The 26,464-nt window shown below is 37.4% G+C and overlaps 1 protein-coding gene across 2 annotated transcripts; it reads left to right on the top strand.

Moving 5' to 3' along the window:
• Nucleotides 1–5,385: 5,385 nt before the first annotated feature.
• SLITRK3 (SLIT and NTRK like family member 3) lies at nucleotides 5,386–25,239 on the top strand. 2 transcript variants are annotated; one of them, XM_526372.9, is made up of 2 exons: nucleotides 5,386–6,039; nucleotides 11,784–25,239. In XM_526372.9, exon 2 carries the CDS (start codon nucleotides 11,805–11,807, stop codon nucleotides 14,736–14,738), a length of 2,934 nt encoding a protein of 977 aa, XP_526372.6. In that variant the 5' UTR covers nucleotides 5,386–6,039; nucleotides 11,784–11,804; the 3' UTR covers nucleotides 14,739–25,239. The 2 variants fall into 2 exon arrangements, with proteins under 2 accessions (XP_526372.6, XP_003310134.4); XM_003310086.7 differs by lacking the exon at nucleotides 5,386–6,039 and adding an exon at nucleotides 6,211–7,052.
• Nucleotides 25,240–26,464: the final 1,225 nt, after the last annotated feature.

Below are 26,464 nucleotides of genomic sequence, written 5' to 3'. Positions count from 1 at the left end.
ATTCAACAGAGTTATTTTTCCAGGGCATTGGTTTAAACCCACAGAAAAAGTCCAGTTTCTAAAGATTATCTGATCTTTTGTGACACAAGTGTTCCAAAAGTTTCTAACTTAGTAAATATTATCATTCAATATCAATACAGTGTATTTAAGACATATAATTCATTTTTAATATTTTATTGATAGCTATTCTGTTTGTTTTATACTACAGAATCTTTGAAACTACTCTCTACATTTTAGAAATAAAATAATTCAAACAAATAATTTATAAGAAGTCCATTAATTTCCAACTTTGTATCCTTCTAACACACACGCATACAGAAACACACATGCGTATGTATCACTTGTATATGTGTAGGCATATTTTGGCTATTTTTCATGGCCCTTCAAATGAAATATTACAAAATAAACCATAATATATTTTAAGGTGAAAGTGGGAGGTATCAGCAGTTGCTTTTTCACTTTCTTAACCACATCAAACATTTCATCACTACCCTTTGAATAAAAATATCCAACCGAAACAAAAAGTAAGAAAATTACTTTTAGGTCAGATTCTCCTTTGAAATTATTAAGGGCACAACATGAAATACCTACTTAAATATACAAGTGTTAAATATTTATCTTCTATTTATGTTTTTGGCAAATCTTTTTAGAAGGTACTTTATGATTTTTCGGGAGGGGGAGGTAAATTTGTAGCATCATGGGTTCTCCATTATTTGATAGCTTTACCATCATTAAAAAACTAGTGAATGATACCTTCACGATGACACATATGTTTATTAATTTTTTCTGGTTAATATTATTCAAAATATGTGCAAAATAATAACATTTGTAATAAACATTTTCCTACTTATCAATTTTTTTAAAACCATGCCAACTGAAGTGCCAAATTCAGACCACTCATCTGTGAAAGTATTTTGTCAAACATGATGAAGAAAAAATGACATGCATATGGAATAATATTTATCTTTAGATGCCCAAATATGAAAAAATCAATTTCAGTACTAAAAAGGCAGAGTTACAGATATGGAAATCACTAAACATTTGTTGTTTAGCAACATAGAAATGTGAAGGGAGACTTAGATAGAATATAGTAGCTAAAAGCAGCTATAGATGCCTAAGCCTCAGCAGCAATATAAGGGAAGGAGCCAAATTCAAAGAAACTTCAGTTTTTGTTTTTTGGGTTTTGTTTTTTTTAATTGAACTAAGCTACTTTGTGAATTACTGACATTAAGAAATATATTCGGTGTTTCACTGCACTCTTGTTATATACTTAAGATGCAAGACTGTTCATAAGATTTCCATTATTTGTGAATTCCAGCACGTATTGAACTCCAGCACGTATATTGAAGACTTTTATCTATTCCCATACTTGGTGCTGAAAGCATTTTTCATCAGGTTCTTTATATTGAAATCAGCCTGATTTCAAAATATTCACTTTATATTCATGTTCTCAAATAGCTTTCAAAAATTCAAAAACCAGGAGAAATTTGGTTTTACATGTAAACATGTACATATATGGTTTAGGCTCTCTAATCTGTGTAGCTGATACCACTACTGTTCCTCTATGATGCAGTTGGTTTAAAGTCAGTAGATTAAAAGGACACATACAGAACTTCAAATGTGCTCCCAAAGGGATATCCATGAAGACTAATTAAAATATTGTGGATGTTTCAGAAGTAACTCTCAAGCACTACAATGCTCTCTAACATTTTGTCACTTCATTGCTTACAACAAATTCTGTAGTTCCATGGCTTCAGTTGTTTTTTCAAGTTAAATCACTCCTTCTCTAGCTCAAACTCATATCTTGAAAACTAGTTCTGCATTTCTACCTGGCAGGTGAGTTTCTTTGCATAAATATATATTTAAATAACCAGGAAGTTCATTACCTTAGACTTTTAAACAAGTCATCAAGGGGTAAAACAAAAACAATTGATGGAAAGTAGAAGTTTTAATTTGCTTAACTTTTTATTTAATCAGTTGGATTTGTCCAAAAATAAAATGGCCTGCTCTGAAATGCACTAAGCTCCATTACCTATGTAACAAACCTGCACACCTGCACATGTACCCTGGAACTAAAAATAAAAGTTTATTTTAAAAAGTATATACATAGTATTGATAACAACTTGCCAGGGGACAGTGAAGTAGATTCTAATATCACATAATTGGTCAGATTAGATTACCTTCCAAGTCCCTCTTAATCTTGAGATTTTATGATTCTATAAAATTATTATTTCCTTCTCTCATAATATCATATTTAAAAATATGTTTCTACCACTAAAGCTTATCTGATTTGCCTTTTTCCATTACATATAACACCTACATTTATTTCCTGATACATTATTCAATAATCAATTTACTTCGACTTGTACATTTGATTTATTTCTCTTCATCTTAGTCTTTTAAAACTTTTTCCCCTCAGTAATTTTAATCTTAACATCTACAATTTATTAATTCAAAATAATTTTCAAAAATATCTTTAAAGTAGACAAATAACTTTGTGCTTAATCCAGCCTATAAATAAACATTTGTTCATATTGAATAGTTTAAATCTGATTGTCTCAAAATAGCTCACATAATCTTTAAGATTAAAACACTTGTTTACTTCAAAAAGGAGCTGAAGTTTCATTTGGAAGATGCCTATAAAGTGCTTTAAAATGTTTTAGTGAAACAAGATATAAAAGATCAATGTTTAATTGAATATTTTATAACTTCTTCATACTTATAGCTTGTTAAATCTATGCTGATTCACTAAGACTTATAAGATGCTATTAAAAAAACAAAATTAGCAATTGGTGTGGAACTTTTTCTACAATATAAAATGTTTCAAAAGTGTTTCTCCTATGGAGATACAGAAAGATCTACAGAAATAAACATACAACAAAACTAAAAATATTAATTCATGTTTTATCACATTTTTATTTGCTTAACTTTTATAGCCTATGTTCCCATTTATAAAATTGTAACTATATTTTCAATTGTTTCAACAGTGGTATATCAAAAGTTAAACAAATGACAATGCACTTAGGTTTTGATGGTTATCAGACATGCAATTTGTTGACCTAAACAGCATTTGAAATGAACAAAGAGAAAAAAAATGTTTTTTTTTTACAAATTTTTTACAATGCTTCACAAATGTTTTTACAATGCTTAAAAACAGACAAACACAATACGTAAATGGCTATATGCAATACATAATCACAGATTACCACAGCTACATTTCAAGTTTGGAACTTTCTTGAGTGGCTACTTCATTATACAACAAACAGTTCTCTAACCCTAGTTTAATTAGTAGTAAATCTTTTAAAAGATGTATTTATTTTATTTAAACCATCAGAATGAGCAAAATATATGCTAGACCAAAAAATAAAGTCTATCTTAGTTATTTCAATGTCATTGTTCCTCTCTGAAAAATGACAGAATCGTTAAAACTATTTGAAATATTGTAATGTTTATAATTTAAAAACCAATCAGCAATGTAGACATAATTAATATTTGTTGAACTAAAAATTACATCCTATATATTACTTTTATGTTTTCCTTTTATCCATGGTGCATCATCAATAAAGAACATCTTTTTTAAAATGAGAGTTCTCCTTTTTCACAATGTAAATGATGTTTGGTTAAAATAAAACTAGGGACATGTAAATGTCTGTATGCAAAGCACTAAAAAGTCACAACATAAAATCAAATATCCATCATAATCACTTACTCTACAATATTTTTATCTGGCCTGTAATATTTGTATGGGTAGTACTCATGTTTAACACTAACAACCTATTCTAGCTATTCAATCTTCTGCAGCTCCCCAGTACCATCAGGCCACACTAACATCTGCTCAGAGTAAACAAATTAATATATTCAGAACTCTCTCATCAAAATGACCTTGAAAATAGTTCCAAAAAGTTAAAGAGATTCAGTAACTTTAGGAGTGATGTTGCCCAATGTCTTTCAGGGTTACTTTAATATCCTCCAGCCCTGAGGCTCAAAGGGCATGTGTGTGATTTCACACTTGCCCACATAAAATATGGTGTATCCAGGAGTGAGTCTCCTCAAATTGGGCAACCACCTGAAAAGGCCAAAAATATCTCTGTGACACATCAAACTACTGATGCAGTTTGGTTTTTCCTAAATCTGACTGATTCATTATGGGGATGTACTCCTTTGGCAACCCTGCCTAGATATACCACTTTGAAGCCCAATTTGGCGACCCAGTGAGTGAAACACCTATGACAAATTTTCTTTGTATATCTATGTCTTCCTGTATGTAAAATTCACATGGAAGAATTTATTATCCTAGAAAATACTGGAAAGAGGTTTGGAATTCATGCCAGTGAGTCTGAAATGCTATATTTAAAAAGAATCCATTTTAATACATGGTGCTTTTTATTACTTTCTGGGTCCCTGTAGATATTTTACTAATCTTAATAATCTTGAAGAATGCTGAGTATTTTAAAGAACAAATGAAAACATTGTAAGTACGATATATACACACACGTAGACACGTATATATATATAATCTAAATTCATTTTATGCAGAACCAACACAGTTGCCATACTAAATTTAGAGTGTGTGTATATGTATATATCCCAAAAAATTCCACAGGCCCCTGGCTGTCTCTATGACCAACTCCATCCTTTCCTATCTTTTAATGTAGGTAATACGGACACTAACTTGTGGTATTATATGTTAATAATATGAACTAACGATGGTATAAATTGTAGTATATACAAAATTCACTAAATAACGATGTAAAACATATATCCAGGCCTGTCTATCAAAGGATTTTATGCATAAATTAAAAGAGAGTACTGTTTCTTTGCAAAGGGTGAGTTAGAGTTCTTTGAATGCTTTTGAAAATAGGTTCAAGATCATTCTACCTCTACAATTATAATAGCTAAGTAACTTTGCCTTCCTTGGACAATGTATTGCATTCTCTTCAGGAAGAAATGGCAAGAGATACAGAGATGATTCCCCAGGCTACCTTCTATTCACTTTGGGAGTTAGTGGAAGACTGCCCTCTTTCCAACACAGTCTCTGATGAAAGGGATCTATTAAAAAGAATTGCGTTGGTTTACACTGCAGATTGAATGGAGCATTAAACGACTGACTGCATTAGTACGACTGCAGTGGGGGTAATGGTCGCCTCTGTAATGTTGTAATAATACTTTCACATACGTGTAATAATTGTTCCAGTGTCCGTATCTAATTTATCGCGAAATGGTATCCAGCATCTCTCAGGCAAATGCCCCCCTCCCAACTCCCTGTGCCCTACAGTTTTATCCCCCCCGCCCCCGGCAAATGTAAACAGATGAGGAAATATGTGTACTTTCAAATCGTCACCCATGTATCATGAAGGTGGGGGATTACTGCAAATCACTTGGAAACCGCTCCCCGGAGGCGTTTAGCGATACCGCCCACCAATACAGCTCAGATGTTCTTAATTTGATCACCCTCCACCTTTTGGGCTGTAATTTTCCAAACAGGCATCTCTCTCATTTGCAAATAAAAGTTACAAATCAATCCACGGATACAGAATGCTGACTTCCCGACACTCAATTTCACAGGGTGTCTCTTGAAGAGCTGCCAGGTTGTGACCGATAATGGGGGAGAGGGTAAGGGGGACAGCGAAAGCGAGAGAGAGAGAGCGAGAGCGAGAGAGAGAGAGCGAGAGCGAGAGAGAGAGAGAGAGCGAGAGAGAGAGAGACAGAGAGAGAGAGAGAGAGAGAGAGAGAGAGAGAGAGAGAGAGAGAGAGAGATCACTTGCTTCCTTGCTTCCTAAGCCGGGATTTTGCCTGCGATGCGCGGAGAGAGGACTGCGGCGGCTGATTTACACAGTTGGCGCGGAGGAGGGGCCGGGGGTGCAGGGGGGACGCGCTGGCGGAGCTCCGGCGATGGGCTGATCTGGGGGCTCCCGAGCGCCGCTCCCTTGGTGCGCGATTTGGGGGCGGCTGATGGATTTGCATTCAGGTTCCAGCCCTGCGTTTCCTATATTGACTCCTTATACACGACCTGGCGCTCCAGTTTAGGAGGAGACGTTGGTAAGTAACGTGTAATCCGATTTTAGTTGTTTCCTAGGCCATTAAAGTGGCACTTTTAAAGCAGGTCAGTCTTAAAAGATGCCGCCGCCGCTGCCGCCGCGAGCGTCTCCTTGGCCTGAAACGTTCAGCAGTCCCCTCCCCCTCCCACCCCCCCTCCCCCGCACCTTCTCCTGCTCGAGAAGTGAGGGTGCTTGAATGGTGAGCGGTCAGGGGACTCACTCTCTGCCAACGGGATCGCTTCACCTTCGTGCTTTGCCTGAGATCTCCCAAATCCAAGTGGAATTTGGTGTGCACAGCCATACTGTGTATTTGTATCTTCTCTCCCTCTCTCCTTCTTTCCCCCCACCTTCGCCGTCTGACCAATGCTGGGATTTGAGATCTAGTCGCCCCCTTCCTGCCTCCTTTCCGCCTCTCCCCACCCTTTTCTTCTCTCATCTACACGCCACCAACCCCCACTCCCACCCACCTAAAGGGCAAAGAGCAAAGACACCCTGGAAAAGCAAGGGCTAATTGCATCTTCTCGGATGGAAGGAGGCCTCGGGCAGGGATTGCGCTGTGAGTGACAACCTTTGAGGAAGAGAGAAAGAGAGAAATCCAGAGACTGAGCTCAGGCTCTCGGGAACAACGAAGCTCTACACTGATCGAGAGCACCGAGATTTTAAATCAAAGGAAACTAGTCCTGGGACACTCACTCTGCCTGCCTGCCTACCAGCCATCGAGGGCATAGGGAGCTGTGGTCGTGAGCTCCCTGTCGCTGGCATCGCCGCGCTAGGTGCGCGCCCGGCTCTCCCATTGGTATGCAGCGACCATTTCCCTGCAAGTCTCAAAGGTGGAAATATTTAAACGGATTACAAGCGTGATTCGGTAGCCTTTCGGAAAGTTGGTGGCCAGAAGAGGAGAAGCTACAAGGCTACAGTATGATGGATACAATTCAGCTTCGCAGAGAGTTTGCCCCTCCTGCTGGGAAGCCCCTCGGAGCAAACCTCGGAGATCCTGAGCGCTCTGCACCATAGGTACTCGCCGCCATCCTTTCCTACTTTGCCTAATTGAAACCAGTATTTCTCGTATGTAGGATGTGCATTGTAGAGCACATCGAGTTTGGCCGCGGTGTCTTCTGTACGCTCACAGGTGCTAGGGGTTTGTTGCAGTTTTGAATTGGATCAGTTAGGTGTAAGGACGTTGGTGGAAGGAGGGGTACCGGAGACTAACATACCCTCGGACCTCTTTTCTGGGTGAAGACATCGTAAGTAACTCCAACAAATAGGCCAGGTGGCGGAGCGAAGGACCCCTCCCCCAGTGGATTGCTCGCTGGTGTTGTAAGAGGTAGAAGGAAAAAGGCTTGAGCTTTTAATAATTTTCCGTTTCTAAACAGACCATTGTGCGTTTCGCCTGACGACAGCAGATTAGAAAAGGATCTATAGACGGCTCAAAGCTCTTCAGAAAATGAATGATGCAGCATTTTAATTATTTGTTCTAGGGAAGATAGTTTTGCTTCCATATTGGAATACTTAATCTTAGATCTGAAAAGATTAGTGAGCTGTAAGATCCAGCAGTGGGGAGGAGGAAGTGGGAAGGGGGCACAGCAGGGAGAAAGGGCTTCTTGTCCTCCCTCTGGACAAACAAATGGCTCTAGGCGCTCCCAGCAGGACACGGAAAAAACCGGGGCCCCATGGCTCAATATCCCCTAACTTTTGGAGCCCTCCCTGTCCTTTAGACGCGCTATCCTGAGCTAAAGAAAAGGAAAAAGGTGAGATAGCCTTTAGGACATAGCCCAGGTCCAGAACTTAAGGGGTTTTAGTTCAAGAAATAACAGAGACTTCATTGCCGAGACAACATTTACCGTCATCTGGAAGCTCAGGGCAGCCTCCGGGTTACCCATCGATTCCATCACATCATGGGTTCCGAAAACACCCGATAAATAGTCACCGCCTCTGCACATTGGGTACCCAAAGTGCTGGGCGGGGGATGGGGGGGAGGGTGCGGGTGCCGGCAGCTGGGGAGGGAGAGGGAATTGCTCTGATTCTGAGCTTAGGCTATCGGTATTGGTTTACTTCTTGGCTAAGACCTATGGGAGCAATAGGGTGAGTCTGGAATATTAAGGGTAGGATGTTAGAAAATTCTGCCCTGCTGCTTACTTAGTGTATGGTGGCATGTTTCTAAAATTAGCTACTGTCTGCCAGTGGACTCATGTGCGGTCATTTTAAATGCAAAATATCATGGAAATTGCCTTTGACTGACTTTTAAGGAACACATTGTTAGGTGATTTACCTGTTTTAGAGCAGTAAGAAATTGACATGTAAGCTGTGCTTTGCTTTAAAATTTGCTTTTGTAAAGGGTCCATTAAGGGAAAACCATCTCTACCTACTAACTTTGAGTCCTTGGGCAATTGAGGTTCAGTTTAGTCCTTTAGCAACCAAAAAGTCCCTCCCTTCTCCCCTCCCGGCGAGGAGTTGGTGACAGGATTGGTGTGTGCTGGTGGGGGCAGATGGGGAGCATCCACAGCACACGGGTCCTGTTGATTAGACTCCTTTGCTGCACACTTGGCTCTCCCCAGTTTCCCCACCAAGCTGCATTCCTTCCCAGCAGGCAGGACTGTAGTGCTGTCAGCTGAGCCTTAAAAAAATTCCTCTGAGAGCGTTTCTGAACTGTCATCTGGTAGTCCCTCTACAATACAATATCTTCCTTCAATCACCTCCACCCCCACTCCCACTACTCCCTAGGATTCGCTCCCCGAAAATTTCACGGAGAATTATTTGAGTTTAAAAAATAAGAAAGAGAAAGAACGGACAAAAGCATCCAAATCCTTAAATCCACCCCAATCCCGCGAGGTCTTTCCCGGTGGCGCAATGTGAAATGTACCATTGTTACCCAAGTGGTCTGTATCTCCTTCCAGAGAATTGGCTTGTGTCTGTTTTTAAAAAGTGGAAGAAAAGAAATGCTGTTGAATCCAGGGGCTATCGAAGGCTTTGACCTGCAGCACAACAAAAGAATTCCTGGTGCAACGGGATCGAAGCAAAATGCAGGAGAAACTCGGTCCAAGTCTTTCAGGCTGTCTGAGCTCTTATTCGGGACACCCAGGCAGAATCAGACAGATTCAGCTTTCCTGCTTTGGGGACCTGGATTTCCCCCCATCCTCGTCATTGCAGGGAATGGCTGTCCTGTGAAAAAGATACTTACGAAGGATAGTCTCACTTTTCAAACCACCTGCACTAGAGAGATGAGCTTTGGAAACTAAAGGAGCAAATCACTCAGGGGATGGTTTCCTTGAGAGTTTAAAAAAAAAAGAAAGAAAGAAAATGCCTATCCCTGCCCCCCTCCCCCATCTCCACCTTCCTCACCAAAGAAATGTTTCCCATAGGTTGGTCTCCTCCCCCTTCTCTCTGGTTTCTTATTTTGCCAGTTTGTGTTCTCTACCCCTCTACTTCTTTTCCCTACACACACACACACACACACACACACACACACACACACACACACACACACACACTCACTCACTCAACTGTATAGTCAGGGGTTCCTAGTGCTCGCTCCCGAACCCATGCGAAGCGCGTTCCCTTTGGAGCTCATTTTCATGACGTGGAATGCCGGGTTCAGGGTTATAGCACATATATATTTTTAAAGCCGGAGCGAGAGAAGTCTGAGATTCTGCACTGTGATTGAGCCTTCCTTCCTCCCTGCCTCCCTCCTGTGCTTCCTCCCAGTGCCCAGTGATGTGCTGTGGGTACCCAAAGAGAGCAGCCACCGGGGCGGCAGCGGCAGGGGCAGCAGAGCTGGAAGCCTGCTGCAGCCCCTTCTCCTCCCTCCTCTACTGAGTGTGCCAAGCGGCAGTTCTGCATCCTAAAGAAGCCCATTGAAGAGCCCATTGCATTCCCAGCACGTCTCAAGCTTGCTGCTTTTTTTTTTCTCTTAGTCCCCCCGCCCAACCCCCTTTATCCCCTTTTGCTTCAGCTTCAGCAAAGCAAAGGGAGGGGGAGGGAAAGAGAGAGAATCCTTAAACTCAAGCTTTTTTTTTTCTTTTTCTTTTTCTTTTCACGGTTCCATGCTAATAAATAAATAAATAAATTACAAAAAAACCCGAAACCCAAAAAACTCTGGCAAAATAGGTAAGTCCAACACATCTGTAGCCTTTTTTGCCTAAACCACAGGGACCTGAAAAACAAGAAAAATATTTAAGATGGTGAAGAAAGAACTTAAGTAGATTTTAATATTTCATAAGGGAGATGGAAGACTAATTGATACTGCAATGTAGCCTTTTCTCTCTCCCTCTTTTTCACTGAATTGTTTTTAATTTTTGAGTATTGCATGTCTGAGGCAGATTTCTCTTTGCTTTCTCACGGTATCTCCTTTCTTTACAGCTGTGAACATTATAGGCAAGTGTAATGTGAAGATTTATTTCTTTCACTTTTCCTATAAATTATATCATTGTGGTTTAAGAAGAAGGTTGATGAAATATATCTTTCTGTGTGCTCTCTGTGAGGAAAATATATGCTAGAAACTTTGGTTTATTTTTGTTGATTAAAATCAGCTATTCAATTTTGATTGATATTTTAGTGACTCAGGAAGGACAGTGTAATAAAACTGCATTATTATCATTTATGTAAACATTTTCATATGCTGATGTTATTAGGCAAGGAAAACGATGCATAGAGAAAGACTGTTATCAGAATAGTGCACTGCATTTGTTTCTTCTGATTGGAAAAGAATATCTTTTTTGAAATTTATTTCGTGTGATAGATCATTTATCAGCAGGTAAGAATAGAGGTTTCCACTCTCTCTTGACTTTAACTACCCACCTCCCCTCTAACCAGCCACCTGCTCTTCCAGCTTTTTACAGGGTTCCTCAGTTGATCTTGAAGGCGTAGATACACATTCCAAACTAAGCTTTGCAAATGTTTTAATTCAGACACTTTCAGACTCAGCATCCTCTAGCTGTCCCTATCTTTAGCTCTGACAATTGCACGGGCATGTTTTTTAGAAGGGCTAATCACTCCTACATGTTTTAAATAGTCAAATGATACAAATATATACAAATTATTTATTAAATTAAAGAAGATGACAATAATGTATTCTTGGGCAAGAAGATGTGGACATATAGTGTACATACTGACTATACACTGTAATAAAGCATGTTATGATCATTTCATAAAAATAAATCTTAAGTTTTCCTGAGATGCTGATCATTTTACACATCTCAACATCTGATATTGAGCAATAGGCTCATACTTTATCACACTAATCAATATAATAATTTTGGAGTATATCATGTCTTTTTAATCGTCAAAACCTATAACTCAAAGAACATATTTTTCCCATCAGAGTTCCAATCAGATTTATTATGAGTATCTTTGATGTCAACATGAGTTTTAACAGGCAAACAGGTGTGATGGCCACATTATTGCCATTATTACTGAATCTGCCTATGCCTAAAAGGAAGTACGATATACCAGTTCTGTTGTTTGTTATACAGAGGCAATGCAGGCTGCTTTTGTTCATGCGATATGCCGTTTACCAAGTATGGCTTGGTTCAGGAAAATGTCACTGCATGGTTCAGTATTTCAGAGTCTCCTAAGTTTAAAATATAGGACACACTCTAAACATTAAGTATGTTGCTAGCTCATCTTGAGTGTCACTTCAACAATTGCTGAAGTTTTTATATAGCTCTTAAAATGCCCCACATGTAGGAGTCAATTAAAATAGTACATATGACTAAAAGCTAAAAATCTGCATTTTTATTTCTGTTGCAGTTTTGTAATCAACCACGAAGGATGAAACCTTCCATAGCTGAGATGCTTCACAGAGGAAGGATGTTGTGGATAATTCTTCTAAGCACAATTGCTCTAGGATGGACTACCCCGATTCCCCTAATAGAGGACTCAGAGGAAATAGATGAGCCCTGTTTTGATCCATGCTACTGTGAAGTTAAAGAAAGCCTCTTTCATATACATTGTGACAGTAAAGGATTTACAAATATTAGTCAGATTACCGAGTTCTGGTCAAGACCTTTTAAACTGTATCTGCAGAGGAATTCTATGAGGAAATTATACACCAACAGTTTTCTTCATTTGAATAATGCTGTGTCTATTAATCTTGGGAACAACGCATTGCAGGACATTCAGACTGGAGCTTTCAATGGTCTTAAGATTTTAAAGAGACTATATCTACATGAAAACAAACTAGATGTCTTCAGAAATGACACCTTCCTTGGCTTGGAAAGTCTAGAATATCTGCAGGCAGATTACAATGTCATTAAACGTATTGAGAGTGGGGCATTTCGGAACCTAAGTAAATTGAGGGTTCTGATTTTAAATGATAATCTCATCCCCATGCTTCCAACCAATTTATTTAAGGCTGTCTCTTTAACCCATTTGGACCTACGTGGAAATAGGTTAAAGGTTCTTTTTTACCGAGGAATGCTAGATCACATTGGCAGAAGCCTGATGGAGCTCCAGCTGGAAGAAAACCCTTGGAACTGTACATGTGAAATTGTACAACTGAAGAGTTGGCTGGAACGCATTCCTTATACTGCCCTGGTGGGAGACATTACCTGTGAGACCCCTTTCCACTTCCATGGAAAGGACCTACGAGAAATCAGGAAGACAGAACTCTGTCCCTTGTTGTCTGACTCTGAGGTAGAGGCTAGTTTGGGAATTCCACATTCGTCATCAAGTAAGGAGAATGCATGGCCAACTAAGCCTTCCTCAATGCTATCCTCTGTTCATTTTACTGCTTCTTCTGTAGAATACAAGTCCTCAAATAAACAGCCTAAGCCCACCAAACAGCCTCGAACACCAAGGCCACCCTCCACCTCCCAAGCTTTATATCCTGGTCCAAACCAGCCTCCCATTGCTCCTTATCAGACCAGACCACCAATCCCCATTATATGCCCCACTGGGTGTACGTGTAATTTGCACATCAATGACCTTGGCTTGACTGTCAACTGCAAAGAGCGAGGATTTAATAACATTTCTGAACTTCTTCCAAGGCCCTTGAATGCCAAGAAACTGTATCTGAGTAGCAATCTGATTCAGAAAATATACCGTTCTGATTTTTGGAATTTTTCTTCCTTGGATCTCTTGCATCTGGGGAACAATCGTATTTCCTATGTCCAAGATGGGGCCTTTATCAACTTGCCCAACTTAAAGAGCCTCTTCCTCAATGGCAACGATATAGAGAAGCTGACACCAGGCATGTTCCGAGGCCTACAGAGTTTGCACTACTTGTACTTTGAGTTCAATGTCATCCGGGAAATCCAGCCTGCAGCCTTCAGCCTCATGCCCAACTTGAAGCTGCTATTCCTCAATAATAACTTACTGAGGACTCTGCCAACAGACGCCTTTGCTGGCACATCCCTGGCCCGGCTCAACCTGAGGAAGAACTACTTCCTCTATCTTCCCGTGGCTGGTGTCCTGGAACACTTGAATGCCATTGTCCAGATAGACCTCAATGAGAATCCTTGGGACTGCACCTGTGACCTGGTCCCCTTTAAACAGTGGATCGAAACCATCAGCTCAGTCAGTGTGGTTGGTGATGTGCTTTGCAGGAGCCCTGAGAACCTCACGCACCGTGATGTGCGCACTATTGAGCTGGAAGTTCTTTGCCCAGAGATGCTGCACGTTGCACCAGCTGGAGAATCCCCAGCCCAGCCTGGAGATTCTCACCTTATTGGGGCACCAACCAGTGCATCACCTTATGAGTTTTCTCCTCCTGGGGGCCCTGTGCCACTTTCTGTGTTAATTCTCAGCCTGCTGGTTCTGTTTTTCTCAGCAGTCTTTGTTGCTGCAGGCCTCTTTGCCTACGTGCTCCGACGGCGTCGAAAGAAGCTGCCCTTCAGAAGCAAGCGGCAGGAAGGTGTGGACCTTACTGGCATCCAAATGCAATGCCACAGGCTGTTTGAGGATGGTGGAGGTGGTGGTGGCGGAAGTGGGGGTGGTGGTCGACCAACTCTTTCCTCTCCAGAGAAGGCCCCTCCCGTGGGTCATGTGTATGAGTACATCCCCCACCCAGTTACCCAAATGTGCAACAACCCCATCTACAAGCCTCGTGAGGAGGAGGAGGTGGCTGTTTCATCAGCCCAAGAAGCAGGGAGTGCAGAACGTGGGGGTCCAGGGACACAACCACCGGGAGTGGGTGAGGCTCTCCTAGGAAGTGAGCAGTTTGCTGAGACACCCAAGGAGAACCATAGTAACTACCGGACCTTGCTGGAAAAAGAGAAGGAGTGGGCCCTAGCAGTGTCCAGCTCCCAGCTTAACACCATAGTGACGGTGAATCACCATCACCCTCACCACCCAGCAGTTGGTGGGGTTTCAGGAGTAGTTGGGGGAACTGGGGGAGACTTGGCGGGGTTCCGCCACCATGAGAAAAATGGTGGGGTGGTGCTGTTTCCTCCTGGGGGAGGCTGTGGTAGTGGCAGTATGCTACTAGATCGAGAGAGGCCACAGCCTGCTCCCTGCACAGTGGGATTTGTGGACTGTCTCTATGGAACAGTGCCCAAATTAAAGGAACTGCACGTGCACCCTCCTGGCATGCAATACCCAGACTTACAGCAGGATGCCAGGCTCAAAGAAACCCTTCTCTTCTCGGCTGGAAAGGGCTTCACAGACCACCAAACCCAAAAAAGTGATTACCTCGAGTTAAGGGCCAAACTTCAAACCAAGCCGGATTACCTCGAAGTCCTGGAGAAGACAACATATAGGTTCTAACAGAGAGAAGAAAATATATTAGTGCTTTTTTTTCAAAAGAAAAGGAAAATAAAAGAAATATATCCCTTGCTCCCTTTACACTTGTCCCAGTAACTCCATCCTCACGATCTTCCCTACCCTGAACAAAACTAAAACCGCATGATAACTAGAGAATACAGATGTATGCTCTCCCCTCTCAGATGCGATTTGGAGGAAGGGCCATACTCAGATCATTAATCAATGAAGTGCCTTCGCAGACTTTTGCCAGCAAATGTTATCATTATTTTTTTATACTGAAACTTGAGACTTTGACTGTGCCATGTATAAGGTATACTGGGGATCATTGTATGGATCCTAATTAAGTAAAATTCAATGTGTCTTTTTATTTTCAGTAACTATTTTTTTTTTTTTAGTTGTAGTTTTGATTTAAAGGGGGGGGAACAAGTTGACATTTGTCATTTGTGGCTTTCTTTCTTATCATCATGGCACAGATTCTGTACATGTATTAACAATGCAGTTTGCTGCATGCCTGGAAACTGCAAGATGGGGAGGGAGGGGGTGGGTCTTGCTCGAATGTTCTCACTCACTATCTTGTCTCTCATACACGTATCCATCTGCAGACCGTGGTCCCTAAACCTGCAGTTTCTTCCTGCTGGTGCAGGTACACACACACACACACACACACACACACACACACACACACACTCCATACCATTTCCATTCAACCCAATCTGCTTAGTTCGGGTTTGATCCATTTTTCTCCTCTCCATAGTTCTACAACCCTTCACTGCTAGTGTACAGCTCACAGCATCTCTCCTACCACCCTGGGAAAAGTCACATTCTAGGCTGGATTCTACTGAAGTAGAGGCCTGGTGGTTTAACAGCCGAAGACACATGCCTAGGGATGAGCACCCTCTTTGTGACACTTCATCCTGATGCCAAGATTTTTTGGAGAACATCTGCACTTTCTTATATATATATATATAATATTAAAAAAAGCAACTGGGTATATATCACTAACAGCTTTGTAGGAAGCACTTTTAATGTTTTCTCTCTCACACACAAAGATTCAAAAGAAATGTGCATATATTTATTCTGTAATTTCAGTGATTATAAATTGTAAAGGTAATGTTTAATCATTGTATAGTGATTATGCGTCTGGTATAGCTTTCCTAATAAAAAGTTTTTGAAAAACATAATACATTATATATAGAGGATACAAAGCTTGAACCTTAAACTCCAGCTATGCCATGCCTTTCGTGCTCCCATTTTAAAAATGATTTCTTTTACTTGTTACACAGAAAGTAATTTATTAACGGGTTTGATGCACTGTGATGTTGATAAATCTTATATCCCACCATCTCTAGTCCAAACCAGGATACAACTGAGACTTAAAATGTGACTTATGGTTTACTTTTTTTTCCTTGAATTATGAATTTCAGTCTTAGTAACCAGTGATGCACTGTTTCCCAGGCAAGATGCAAGGGGGAGAAAATAAAGTAACTAGATCGCTAAGAAGTACAGGATTAATTAGGAGAAGATAATCAAGGATCCATACATCTTAAGATAATAAATGAGATAAACAAATTGGAAAGTAAAATTGCTATTGTTTTTAAAATATGTAGTCCAATTACATGCACACCCTCACACACCCACACGCTTCCACACACACCCACACAACCCAATAAATATCAAAGGCCGTGGAGCCAATTTAGATGGTCAGAATCCTGTGAAAGCTGTCACTTATATTTGGTTACCATTTTCCAACCACTTACAGCAACTGGCCCCAATAACGCTTGAACTAAGTCAGAGGATGCTGAATGAGTTTTTCGTCATATGACATTAAAATTATGTTGAAAAATTAACCTGACAACAAACCAAGTTTAGATCCATTTATATGTGAGCGAAACCAAAGAATATTGGATTTTTATGGTGCCGGTATCAAATTGGTGGAGGAAACGTAAGAAAACAGACCTATGAGGCAGGCACTTATCTAAGTAGGCCATTAGAGGGCAGCAGAGTTCCAGAGATCCACAGACCCAGGACCCGCAGAACTGTGCAGCGAGGTCAGTGTTCTCTGCTAGGGTTTCCTCAAAGTGCCCATAGCAGGAATTATCATTACGTGTTGAATGTAATTCATCACAAGTCACTGAAGCCTTACATCACAATTTTTTCCACAAAAAGAGAATGAGTCTAGCAGCTTCTGAAGGTGTGTGACTACAATAGCACGAAAGCATTGTAGTAACAAATTGAAAAGCCCCATGAATGTCTACAAGAATATATTTATATTTCTCTTAATTAATTATATAGAAATATCAGCATAGGTATGCATAAAAATAAAAAAGACAAGTATATACATATAAAATTGCAGTTTTGGGGCACTTGACATGTATCTATAACTTTTATGCTCAATTATTGGAATATAATTTGGAATTATTTTAAAAGGAAAAAGCCCATGAACATCATTCACTTTATCTGTCTGTGTAATATTGAAATGAAGCTCTTATGCAGAAGAGTCAGGCCAATTATTAAACAAGTGTCATTCTTCTTTTTTGTTTTATCTTCTTCTTTTCTTTCTTGTTTTCTTTTTTTACTTTCCCACAAATCACCTTTCTTCTGGTTATCCCACCTCCTTTATTCTTTCTAATCACCTGTCTCTTTTTTTTAAGGTACATAAAACCAATATTACACTTTAAGTGTTTTAAAACCCAAATTACAGAGTCTCTCTGAACTAGCAATTTATCATACTTCCATTCCTCCTAATCAAATGGTTTGGGGAATAATAGAAAGCAAATGCATAGTAAAAACTTAAAAGTGCAAAGCTAGATGCTTCAGATAATAGTCCTCATTTCCTTAATGACCACGCACATATTCATAACACAGCATATTATACAAATCAGGCTAAAGTACAATCTCAAAAGACCCTGGTGCTTTCAACGTTTGAAAAATGAGTGCCCATAAACAATATCAAATCACAATATAACTTGATAATTATAATGTTTATATTTCACTTATTAAATACAGAAAGTAAGACTGTTTGGTCTTAAATATAGGTGGTACTTCCACCCTTGAATGAGAAATAAATTTATTTATGTAGTAAAAATAAATTTACATGAGAATGGAATTTTGTATTTAAGGGAATAGTTTTTTGCTTTTATGGAATTTTCTACCCCCTGGTTAGGACATTTATTTTTGCTGTGCATTCAAATTACCTAAGTTAGCTTTGATTTATAATACTACATCTGTTTTCATTAAACACGATGGATATTCATGTAGGTACTATGATTATAATATGTTTTATGTTTTTGCTGCAGTAAAATATTTATTTTTAAGAAAAAGTTAGATTACTAATTCACTTCATTGTGATGACTAACTTGACTAAAGCAGACCCAGTTCTGGCAGTTACTTGCTATTATTCATTGCTATTTTTATTACTAAGTATAGTAATAATATTTAGAAATAATAAAAATATTGTAATATCTCAAACTATAAGATGATTAGTGAGAAATAATTGGAAATGAACTATTAGTTTAATTCAATAAGTTTTAACATCGTGTTATACATCATATGTGGTATTATTTATGTAGATGTTTTTATATTTTTATTTAGAATGCTATATTATTTTATGTAATTACAAATACTTAAATATAAGGATGATGAACACTATAATTTTAATAAATTTTAGAGAGAGGGAATCGAAAGGAAAATTTAATGACTGAGGTTGAAGATTTCTTTTGAAACCTGGCACTATTACTTTAAACCCTTGATATTTGAAAAGAATATGTTTAGGATTATGAAAATTTATAATGCAATTATAGAACAAAAGAACTTTAACCATCGCAACACATTATTTTGATTCACTCAGTGTAAATTCATTATTCGTACAGTCTTGTCCTTTTGCAATTATGTTGTCTAGGCCAATAAATGTTACACTTTTGTGAAATGGCTATGACAAAGGGAGCATTAATGAAATGCTACACAAAATTTGAGAAATACGACTATAACAAGTCAAGATAATGTGAGAGGAAGTGGTAATCAATGGACACTCCATCTTAAGTGATTTGAGCTAGTTTCATTTGAACTTAGACATTTATAACTTACACTTAGCTCAAAATTTTCCACTGAATATTCAGGTGAACAGAACACAAATAAGTATCACTAAAATCACCATATTCACTTCAATATACTATGTTCTGTTTAATATACTATAGGCCTTTTAAAAGTAATAGCAATAACACATGTATAATTGGGCCATTGTGTGTGTGTGTGTGTGTGTATATATATAGTACTATTATATATGTATATACATTGTATATACATGTATATAGTTTATATATGCTGAATTTTACTTATATGTAAATTACACATTTTTTATTACATGTATAACAATTTCTGTTTTATGCATTTATTTTTCTTGCTTCTGTCTAGCCACCATCCAAGACAAGCTGGATGAAATTTTGAGTCTTCACTTTCGGAATATTCACATGTAAAAAGTAACACTGTAATTAATATTTCTGAATTTAAAAGTTATTTTATCTTCCAATTTGTTTCATTTTGTTATTTAAATCATAGGGGATACATCTCAGTAAGATTGTGATTTATTTTAAGTCTTCAGAAGTCTTCAGAGTATAGGAACTAATTTCTTCATATAAGTATGCAACATAAGCCTAATAAAAAGCAAGTACTTATTTTTCCATTTTTCTATTTATAGAATAAATTTTACAGGTAAAAACAATTTAATAACTTCATTAATTAGACAAGACCTTTTAAATTTATCTAGGTCTGTAGGAAAAGTGAGATCTTAAAGGTGAAATATAAGAGAAGTAAGATCCAGTTTAAGACATCCAACATCCCGTTTTACTTTTAAAACATCATCCTTAAATTAAAATGTTTGATAATAGTAGTAATAATGATAAACAAATATTACCATCTTTAGTTTGCTTATAGGAAATCTGAATTGAAGAGACATAATTTTTATATGGAGAAATCAAGCGTATACCAGGGGTTAGTAGTTGTGAAGAGGCAACATGCTATGGCCATCTTCTTTTATTTTGGTAATTTTTACTCCTGATAATACAAATTCTTGAGAAATTGTATTTTTTTCTATTGCACTCACACAGATGATTTTTTACATTAAAAAATTCTAATAGAAAATAATTCTTGTGGTGGATTTCAAAGACATACAGCCCAAAGGCATCATAATAAATTTACAGTTCGACCCAAACCAACTCCTACAGTACCATTAACTTTAAAACCCAATGAATGTTAGTAAAAAGAAGCCTTTCTTCTTCACCACCCAGTAACAGAAAGGCTCAGCATGCCTAATTAAATGTTTCTTGGCCAAGTGTGGTGGCTCACGCCTGTAATCTCAGCACTTTGGGAGGCCGAGGCGGGCGGATCACGAGGTCAGGAGATCGAGACCATCCTGGCTAACACGGTGAAACCCCGTCTCTACTAAAAATACAAAAAATTAGCCGGGCGTGGTGGCCGGTGCCTGTAGTCCCAGCTACTTGGGAGGCTGAGGAGAATGGTGTGAACCCAGGAGGCGGAGCTTGCAGTGAGCCGAGATTGCGCCACTGCACTCCAGCCTGGGGGACAGAGTCAGACTCCGTCTCAAAAAAAAAAAAAGGTTCTTTAGTATATTTAGTCTATCTACTTACCAATAAGAAGTACAATGGATTGATGAGTTTGCAATGTATTAAACTGTATCAAAACCAAACAAATTGTATTAAGAAGAATGTGCCATTGACTTAGATAAAAACAAACATGAATACTTTATTTTGATTCAATTATAATAAGTGGGAGATTGTTCTCTTGAAAATGAAAGGTATTCTATTACCCATATTACAATGTGTTATATGTGAAGACAGAGCTGTTGTATTTCTGATACATTTTGCTAAGAACCTGTAGGTTTAGAGTCTTTTTGAATGATGAAACACTACATAATCATTTTTGGTAGCTTTGAAACGAGAGCATAACTTCCCTAAACCTGGGCATGTCAAAGTTAGCTCTGAAAAAAAAGATGTTGAAAGAAAGATATCACCTGATTGTGTGGAGAGATGGAAAGAAGTTCTGTTCTTCCTGCAGAACTTATTGCTTTCACTATTGCTGACATCCCTGCTTCTACTTCTGTTTCTGACTCAGTGCCAAGATATTCTTATGACTAAAGGCATATGCATTGAGCTCAAATCAGTTGTCAAAGCAAGATCAGAGATTGATGACAATTCTTACACCCAATAACTAAATGCCCAATTCACTTAGTTTTGTACCTAGGCTGAGAAGATAATTCAACTTATATCCCCTGATTGTGATATCATTCATAAGTCTGATGAAAAATGTCAGAACCTATAGTAAAACTATAACTACATGTGGAAATTGACAAAATCAGTTAAGTGTTTTAAAAATATGAAACTCATCTTGAAAATCTCAAAACCTTGCCTCTCCTCTTCTGAAATGCTCTTTATCTTTGCTGTGGCATCCAAAATATTGCCTTCATTAAAGCTACTAGAATCCACATATTGTTCCTCCTTTTATTTACAGTGTAAACTTTTGACTATTCAGATATTATGTGGCCACAAAGAATTCTAAGGGGTGTTTTTTTTTTTCCTTCAGAATTCTGGTAAAACAATTTATCTTAAAATACTTTTCTTTTCGGTATGTGGTAACAAACTTTATGGTAAAAACAAGCCCATCAAAGATGTAAAGTATTAACAGATCCTGTAATTTTTTTTAAATAGACAACCTTAAGGTTTATCTAAATTCAATCTTTTATGTGTATTAAATCCAATTGCAATGTTTTTTTCCCCTATACGTTCTCTGCTTAACCAAATTTGAATTGAAAATTGAAATCTGTTCCTCTGTTTCCTAACTGACCCTTCATTTGTTGTTTTACTTTTTTAGCTGGCAATTTTAAAAGTAGGTAGAGAAAAATGTTAACTCCAAGTGTAAGTATGAAATCTGTCTGTGGAATAACCAGGCCCATGCATTTTTCACTTTTTCTTTAGGAAATCTTCAACAAAAAGGACAATGGAAATATGGGGGTAAAATGAAAATGTCCTCTTTCTGAAAACCGTTTGATAAAGGCTTAATGGAGAAAGTTTGAACTAGGTTTTTGTATTCACCTTTAAGTGTCCTATCTTTGGAAGAGTTTAAATCTCGCAGTTGGTTTACTAAGCCACTTCAATTAGCATCTGTTAACAAATTCACTGAAAATCAAACCTTGATGATAACTAAACAAATTATAATTAAAAGTAAATATTAATGCAAAAAATCACTAGGATGAACTGAAGTAATGATATTAAAACATTTAGATTAGTTCATGGTACAGATGTGTAAAATAAATGAGGAGGTCTTTTTTCCTCTTTTAAATAGTAATAGTTTCTTGTGTACAAACAAGAACTCCTCATTGCCTGCTAGCTAATTTTTGGGCCATTTTAACATAACTGTCCTTAGCCCATTACTAGAATGTATTTAAGAAACACAACCAATTATTAATATTTTTAAGAAAACTTAATTATGTATTAAAGTTATTATAATTTATTATGTAACGTTTCAGAGCAATGACTATTTCAGAGCCAAATATACATAAAGTATTTTTGTTACCTGTAATATTGCTCCCCCCTTTTATTTTTATGATTTGAATTTTAACAGTATAAATGATAATGACATTGCATTTTAATTTGGATCTTATACGCTTCTCGCTTTATAAATGTGGATAACGTAAGTGAACATTGCTCAAATGAATTCTGGATGTATATATATATATACACACACACACACACACACAATGCATATATATGTGGACACCATCTACTAACATCTTTATGAAACAAATGACAGTTTACATACTGCTTTATTGCACAGATGTAGTTTTTAATAAAGGCTTAAATTTAAGCTTCAAAATAGGGTAAGATGTGGTGTGGAATGTTGAACAGTATATAAAACGTAGTTGGTAATATTTTATTTGTTAAATGAATCAGGCTTGGGTTTGACACTTACTCACTTCTCATATTAATTTAAACATGGCTACCCAGTTGTGAGATACACCTTTCACTACTCCTATCCCATTTCAAAAATATATGTGAGCATTTCCATAAAGCATCGTGTCCTGACTCAAAGCAGGTAGCATGGAGATATTGGTTCTGTGGAACTTTTCTTCAAATTGCAATCTGCCTTTCCTAACTGCAACATACACAGATCCGTCCTTATATCCACTGCAAGGGACATCACAGAAAAATGGAAAGAAATGTAGCAAACAGAAAATGAAGAGAGAGAGAAGATAATGTGTAATCAGCTGGGGAAAGACTTCTGAGGTAATTCTCATATGCCTGCTCATCAGCCACCATTTTGAGAACTATTATTCTCAGCAAGTATCTTACCAAGCAAATACTTTATCTTTCAGAATATGCAGTTTGTTTATTCCCATGTTTGTACAAATTACTGTGGTTATTCTTTTATCTCCTGAAAATACATATCTTTCATGGGTATCAAAATTCAGTTTCAAATTCCCTTCATGCAGTAGGCCTCTATTGATACAGTAAACTAAATTTTGACTATTCTCTCAAATACTCCTGCACACTATTTACTTTATGCTGATTTGAGTATGTTGGAATATTTTACCCTAAGTGTCCTTCAGTCATTTCGCCTATTGGTGCCAAGAATTCTGGCTTTTCAATTATATTGTAAGCACTTGAGAGCACAGATTGTCTTCAGTCTTTCGTAGCCCAGTGTCTAGGACCATATTTTGCACAGGTAAGGGCAATACATTCTGATCAAACTTCTGAGTTTCGTGAATCTTTTCCTGTTACTAAAATAGCCACATTACTACCTTTCTTCCCATTATTTTCAACACAGAGCCTGGGCAACAATAAACACTAAATAAATATTTGTTGAATAAATGAATGGACAGAGTTTTAAATATGTGTGGCCTATGGATTCTTGCAAAAGTTGAAAGTCCTGTGTATGTAACCCAGAGAAATGATGAAAAGAAATGGAGTTTGGAGTGTAAGAGAGGTGGTAAGAAATGTGACAGTATGAGAAATGACTTCTTTTACTTTTCTTAAATTTGATTATTGGCAATATACATGGTGTCTAAATAAGCAATATACAAGCTGACTAAACAAAGAAGGCAGAGGAAAATGAGTAATATGAGCATGTCTCCAAGGAGAAACTAGGGGGAAGAAAGTAGGAAGGAAGGAAGCGAGAGAGGGAGGGAAGAGTTACAAGATGTATTCATAGCTCCTCAGCAGTAGACAAAGCAGAGAAAGGAGCATAGCCAATACTATTCAGATGCGGTGTTAGAAAGCTTTTGCTCAGTTGCTTAAATGTTTACAAATAAGAGCAATAATTTAGTGGGCTCTATTGATGTATTCTTTGTTATCATTGCTTAACAGCAGGTTCTACCACTTCACTGCAAATTTTACTAGAATGTTAATCCAGCCAAGATTATTAAAATAAAACAGGGCATATATAAAAGTATTATACATATTGCCTTCCTTTAAAAAGAAGAGCTGTTTAAAATACATTTTTGTCTGTTCTATACAAGACAAATGTATAATAATTGACACTTGGAGTGTCAGGATTTGTGTAGTTATATCCCTTTCAGTTCTAACTCTGTTGTGGACAAAGGTGAGGAGTAATTAGATTATCAACAAAGGATTGCAGATACTCATACAAATTAATATATGAAATATATTTCTGCCTTGTAGGATCCAAATTTTAATGCATGTCAAACTGCATTTCCACTTAGGTAATGTGAGGCCTTACAAAGAGAAGAATATGCATCTGTATTCTTATTAAACTTTGATTCTTGAAATGCTATGATCACATTCTCTTCTAGCTTACTGAAAATGTATAGTAATCAACCAGAGTTTAATTGATGGTAAATTTAACCCAAAAAGAAATATTTAAGGCAGTTGTAAGAACAAAGACATACTTTATACAATAAACTGAAGGTAAATATTTTTATTAAAGATATGAATATCCATATAAAAATTCAGAGTGCTTTTTGGGTCTGGAAGTTTGACACTTTATTCCTACACCTTAGTTGTCTTGAATGTTTGACTTTGTGTTGAAATTGTATATTTTCATTGTCATTTTATATTGTCCTTGAAATATGCTTGTGTTTGAATTCTAATCTTATTAGGGAAAAATAATTCGAAACTTCATATTTACATTTTTAATGCATTTGGAGTCTAATTTAATTATTTTAGAAGTTATTTTGCAAAAGTACTGTGTTAAAGGGATTGCAGAATTTCAAACTATTGTCACAGAAATTAATGGCATGTAGCCCAGTATGTCTTAGCATGTAACATAGGAATGTCTTCCTTGTCAATAGAATCAGGGATGTAGGGCTAATAAATTCTTCAGACTTAAAATAGGTTTGTATAAAATTGACACCTAAAATACGATCACTTAGGAAGATGTAATATATTGGAATTGTAAAGTAAAAAATATGAATATGCATACAGTTATGTGTACAAATATGCTACAAAATTTTATTACTATTTTCATTAATAAAAATGCTATGACAAAATATTAAAAGGTTAATATACAACATACAAAAGATATGAACATGAGACATAAATTAAGTTTCATATCTTAACCCCCTGTGAAAGTCAGTAAACCTTTTAACTTGAATTTTTCTGAATAATTAACTGTGATGGGCTGAGAGAATACCTGGTGATAATTAATAACTTCCAGGAAAAGCTTTTCCATGTCTTAAACATGTTCACAGCAGACAAGTTTTATTAGAGCATTATAGATTACTATTATCTAAGAAACATAAAAAGCCATTTACATTGCATATTAAAATGTTCTTTTTTGTTTGATTGTTTATAATTCTGATTATAATATGATCAGATTGTTTGAAGTAGTTGATGATCTCCTGTGATATGCATATTCCACTCTGAGTCAATATTTTGCATGAATTATGCTCCTATCTTAAAAGACCAACTTGCCAAAAACAAATGAAGACTAGATAAAGAAAAATTCAATAACTATGATTCTCTTTAAAGTGCTTACCGTAGGGATTTAGATTTCCTCTGCCTCCTGCTATTATCAAGTGAAGTGACAACTAGATAGAAAAAATACTACTGTCGCCTGTAATCTCATCCTTTTGTCCATGTTTTCCCAATAACACTACTATGGTTTAATAAAAAGCTAAGTATAAAAAAGAATCTCACAGATAACCACAGATAATAGGTCTCACTGCTAAATACCCAATTTTCCATATGAAAACAAGACATAGGATACCATAATGAGTAGAGCTATGATAATTCAGTTTGGTTTTTCAGTAGTTCCAGCTATCTACCACATTCTAGAATGTGTGGAATAAGGTTAAACTGCAGAGGGATGTCTTCATAATCCAGTTACCACTTCATAAGAAAGGGGAGAATGAAGACCTATATTAAGAAAATGGGACCTCTACTAATGACAATTCTTCAGTTTACCCTTTTGAGTCTCAAACTCTGTAAGACATCATAGTGAAGGCTATCCTGACTATTTCAATAACCTCACAGAAAGACCTTAACTCATACCTTAAGAAAATTTCAGACCCTGCAATATCTCAAACCTTTAAAAATGAATTGCAGCTGAAGGCATGGAAGGACTGCTATTACTCTCCTGGCATATTAATTTAGGTTGATATTGATAAAGATTTCCTGAGAGTACATAGATAATGGAAAATACCTAATTACATATAAATATGGCAACAGAGTATATAGCCTAGCAAGTAAAGTAAGTTTAGC

This window comes from Pan troglodytes, chromosome 2 (genome assembly GCF_028858775.2).
Source record: "Pan troglodytes isolate AG18354 chromosome 2, NHGRI_mPanTro3-v2.0_pri, whole genome shotgun sequence".
NCBI classification, from domain to species: domain Eukaryota; kingdom Metazoa; phylum Chordata; class Mammalia; order Primates; family Hominidae; genus Pan; species Pan troglodytes.
Note: the sequence above shows the minus strand (reverse complement) of the source record. Positions and strands in the feature narration are given on the sequence as shown.

Coding starts and splice junctions, on each gene's coding strand:
- SLITRK3 (XM_526372.9), top strand. CDS start 11,805: ATGAAACCTTCCATAGCTGAGATGCTTCACAGAGGAAGGATGTTGTGG.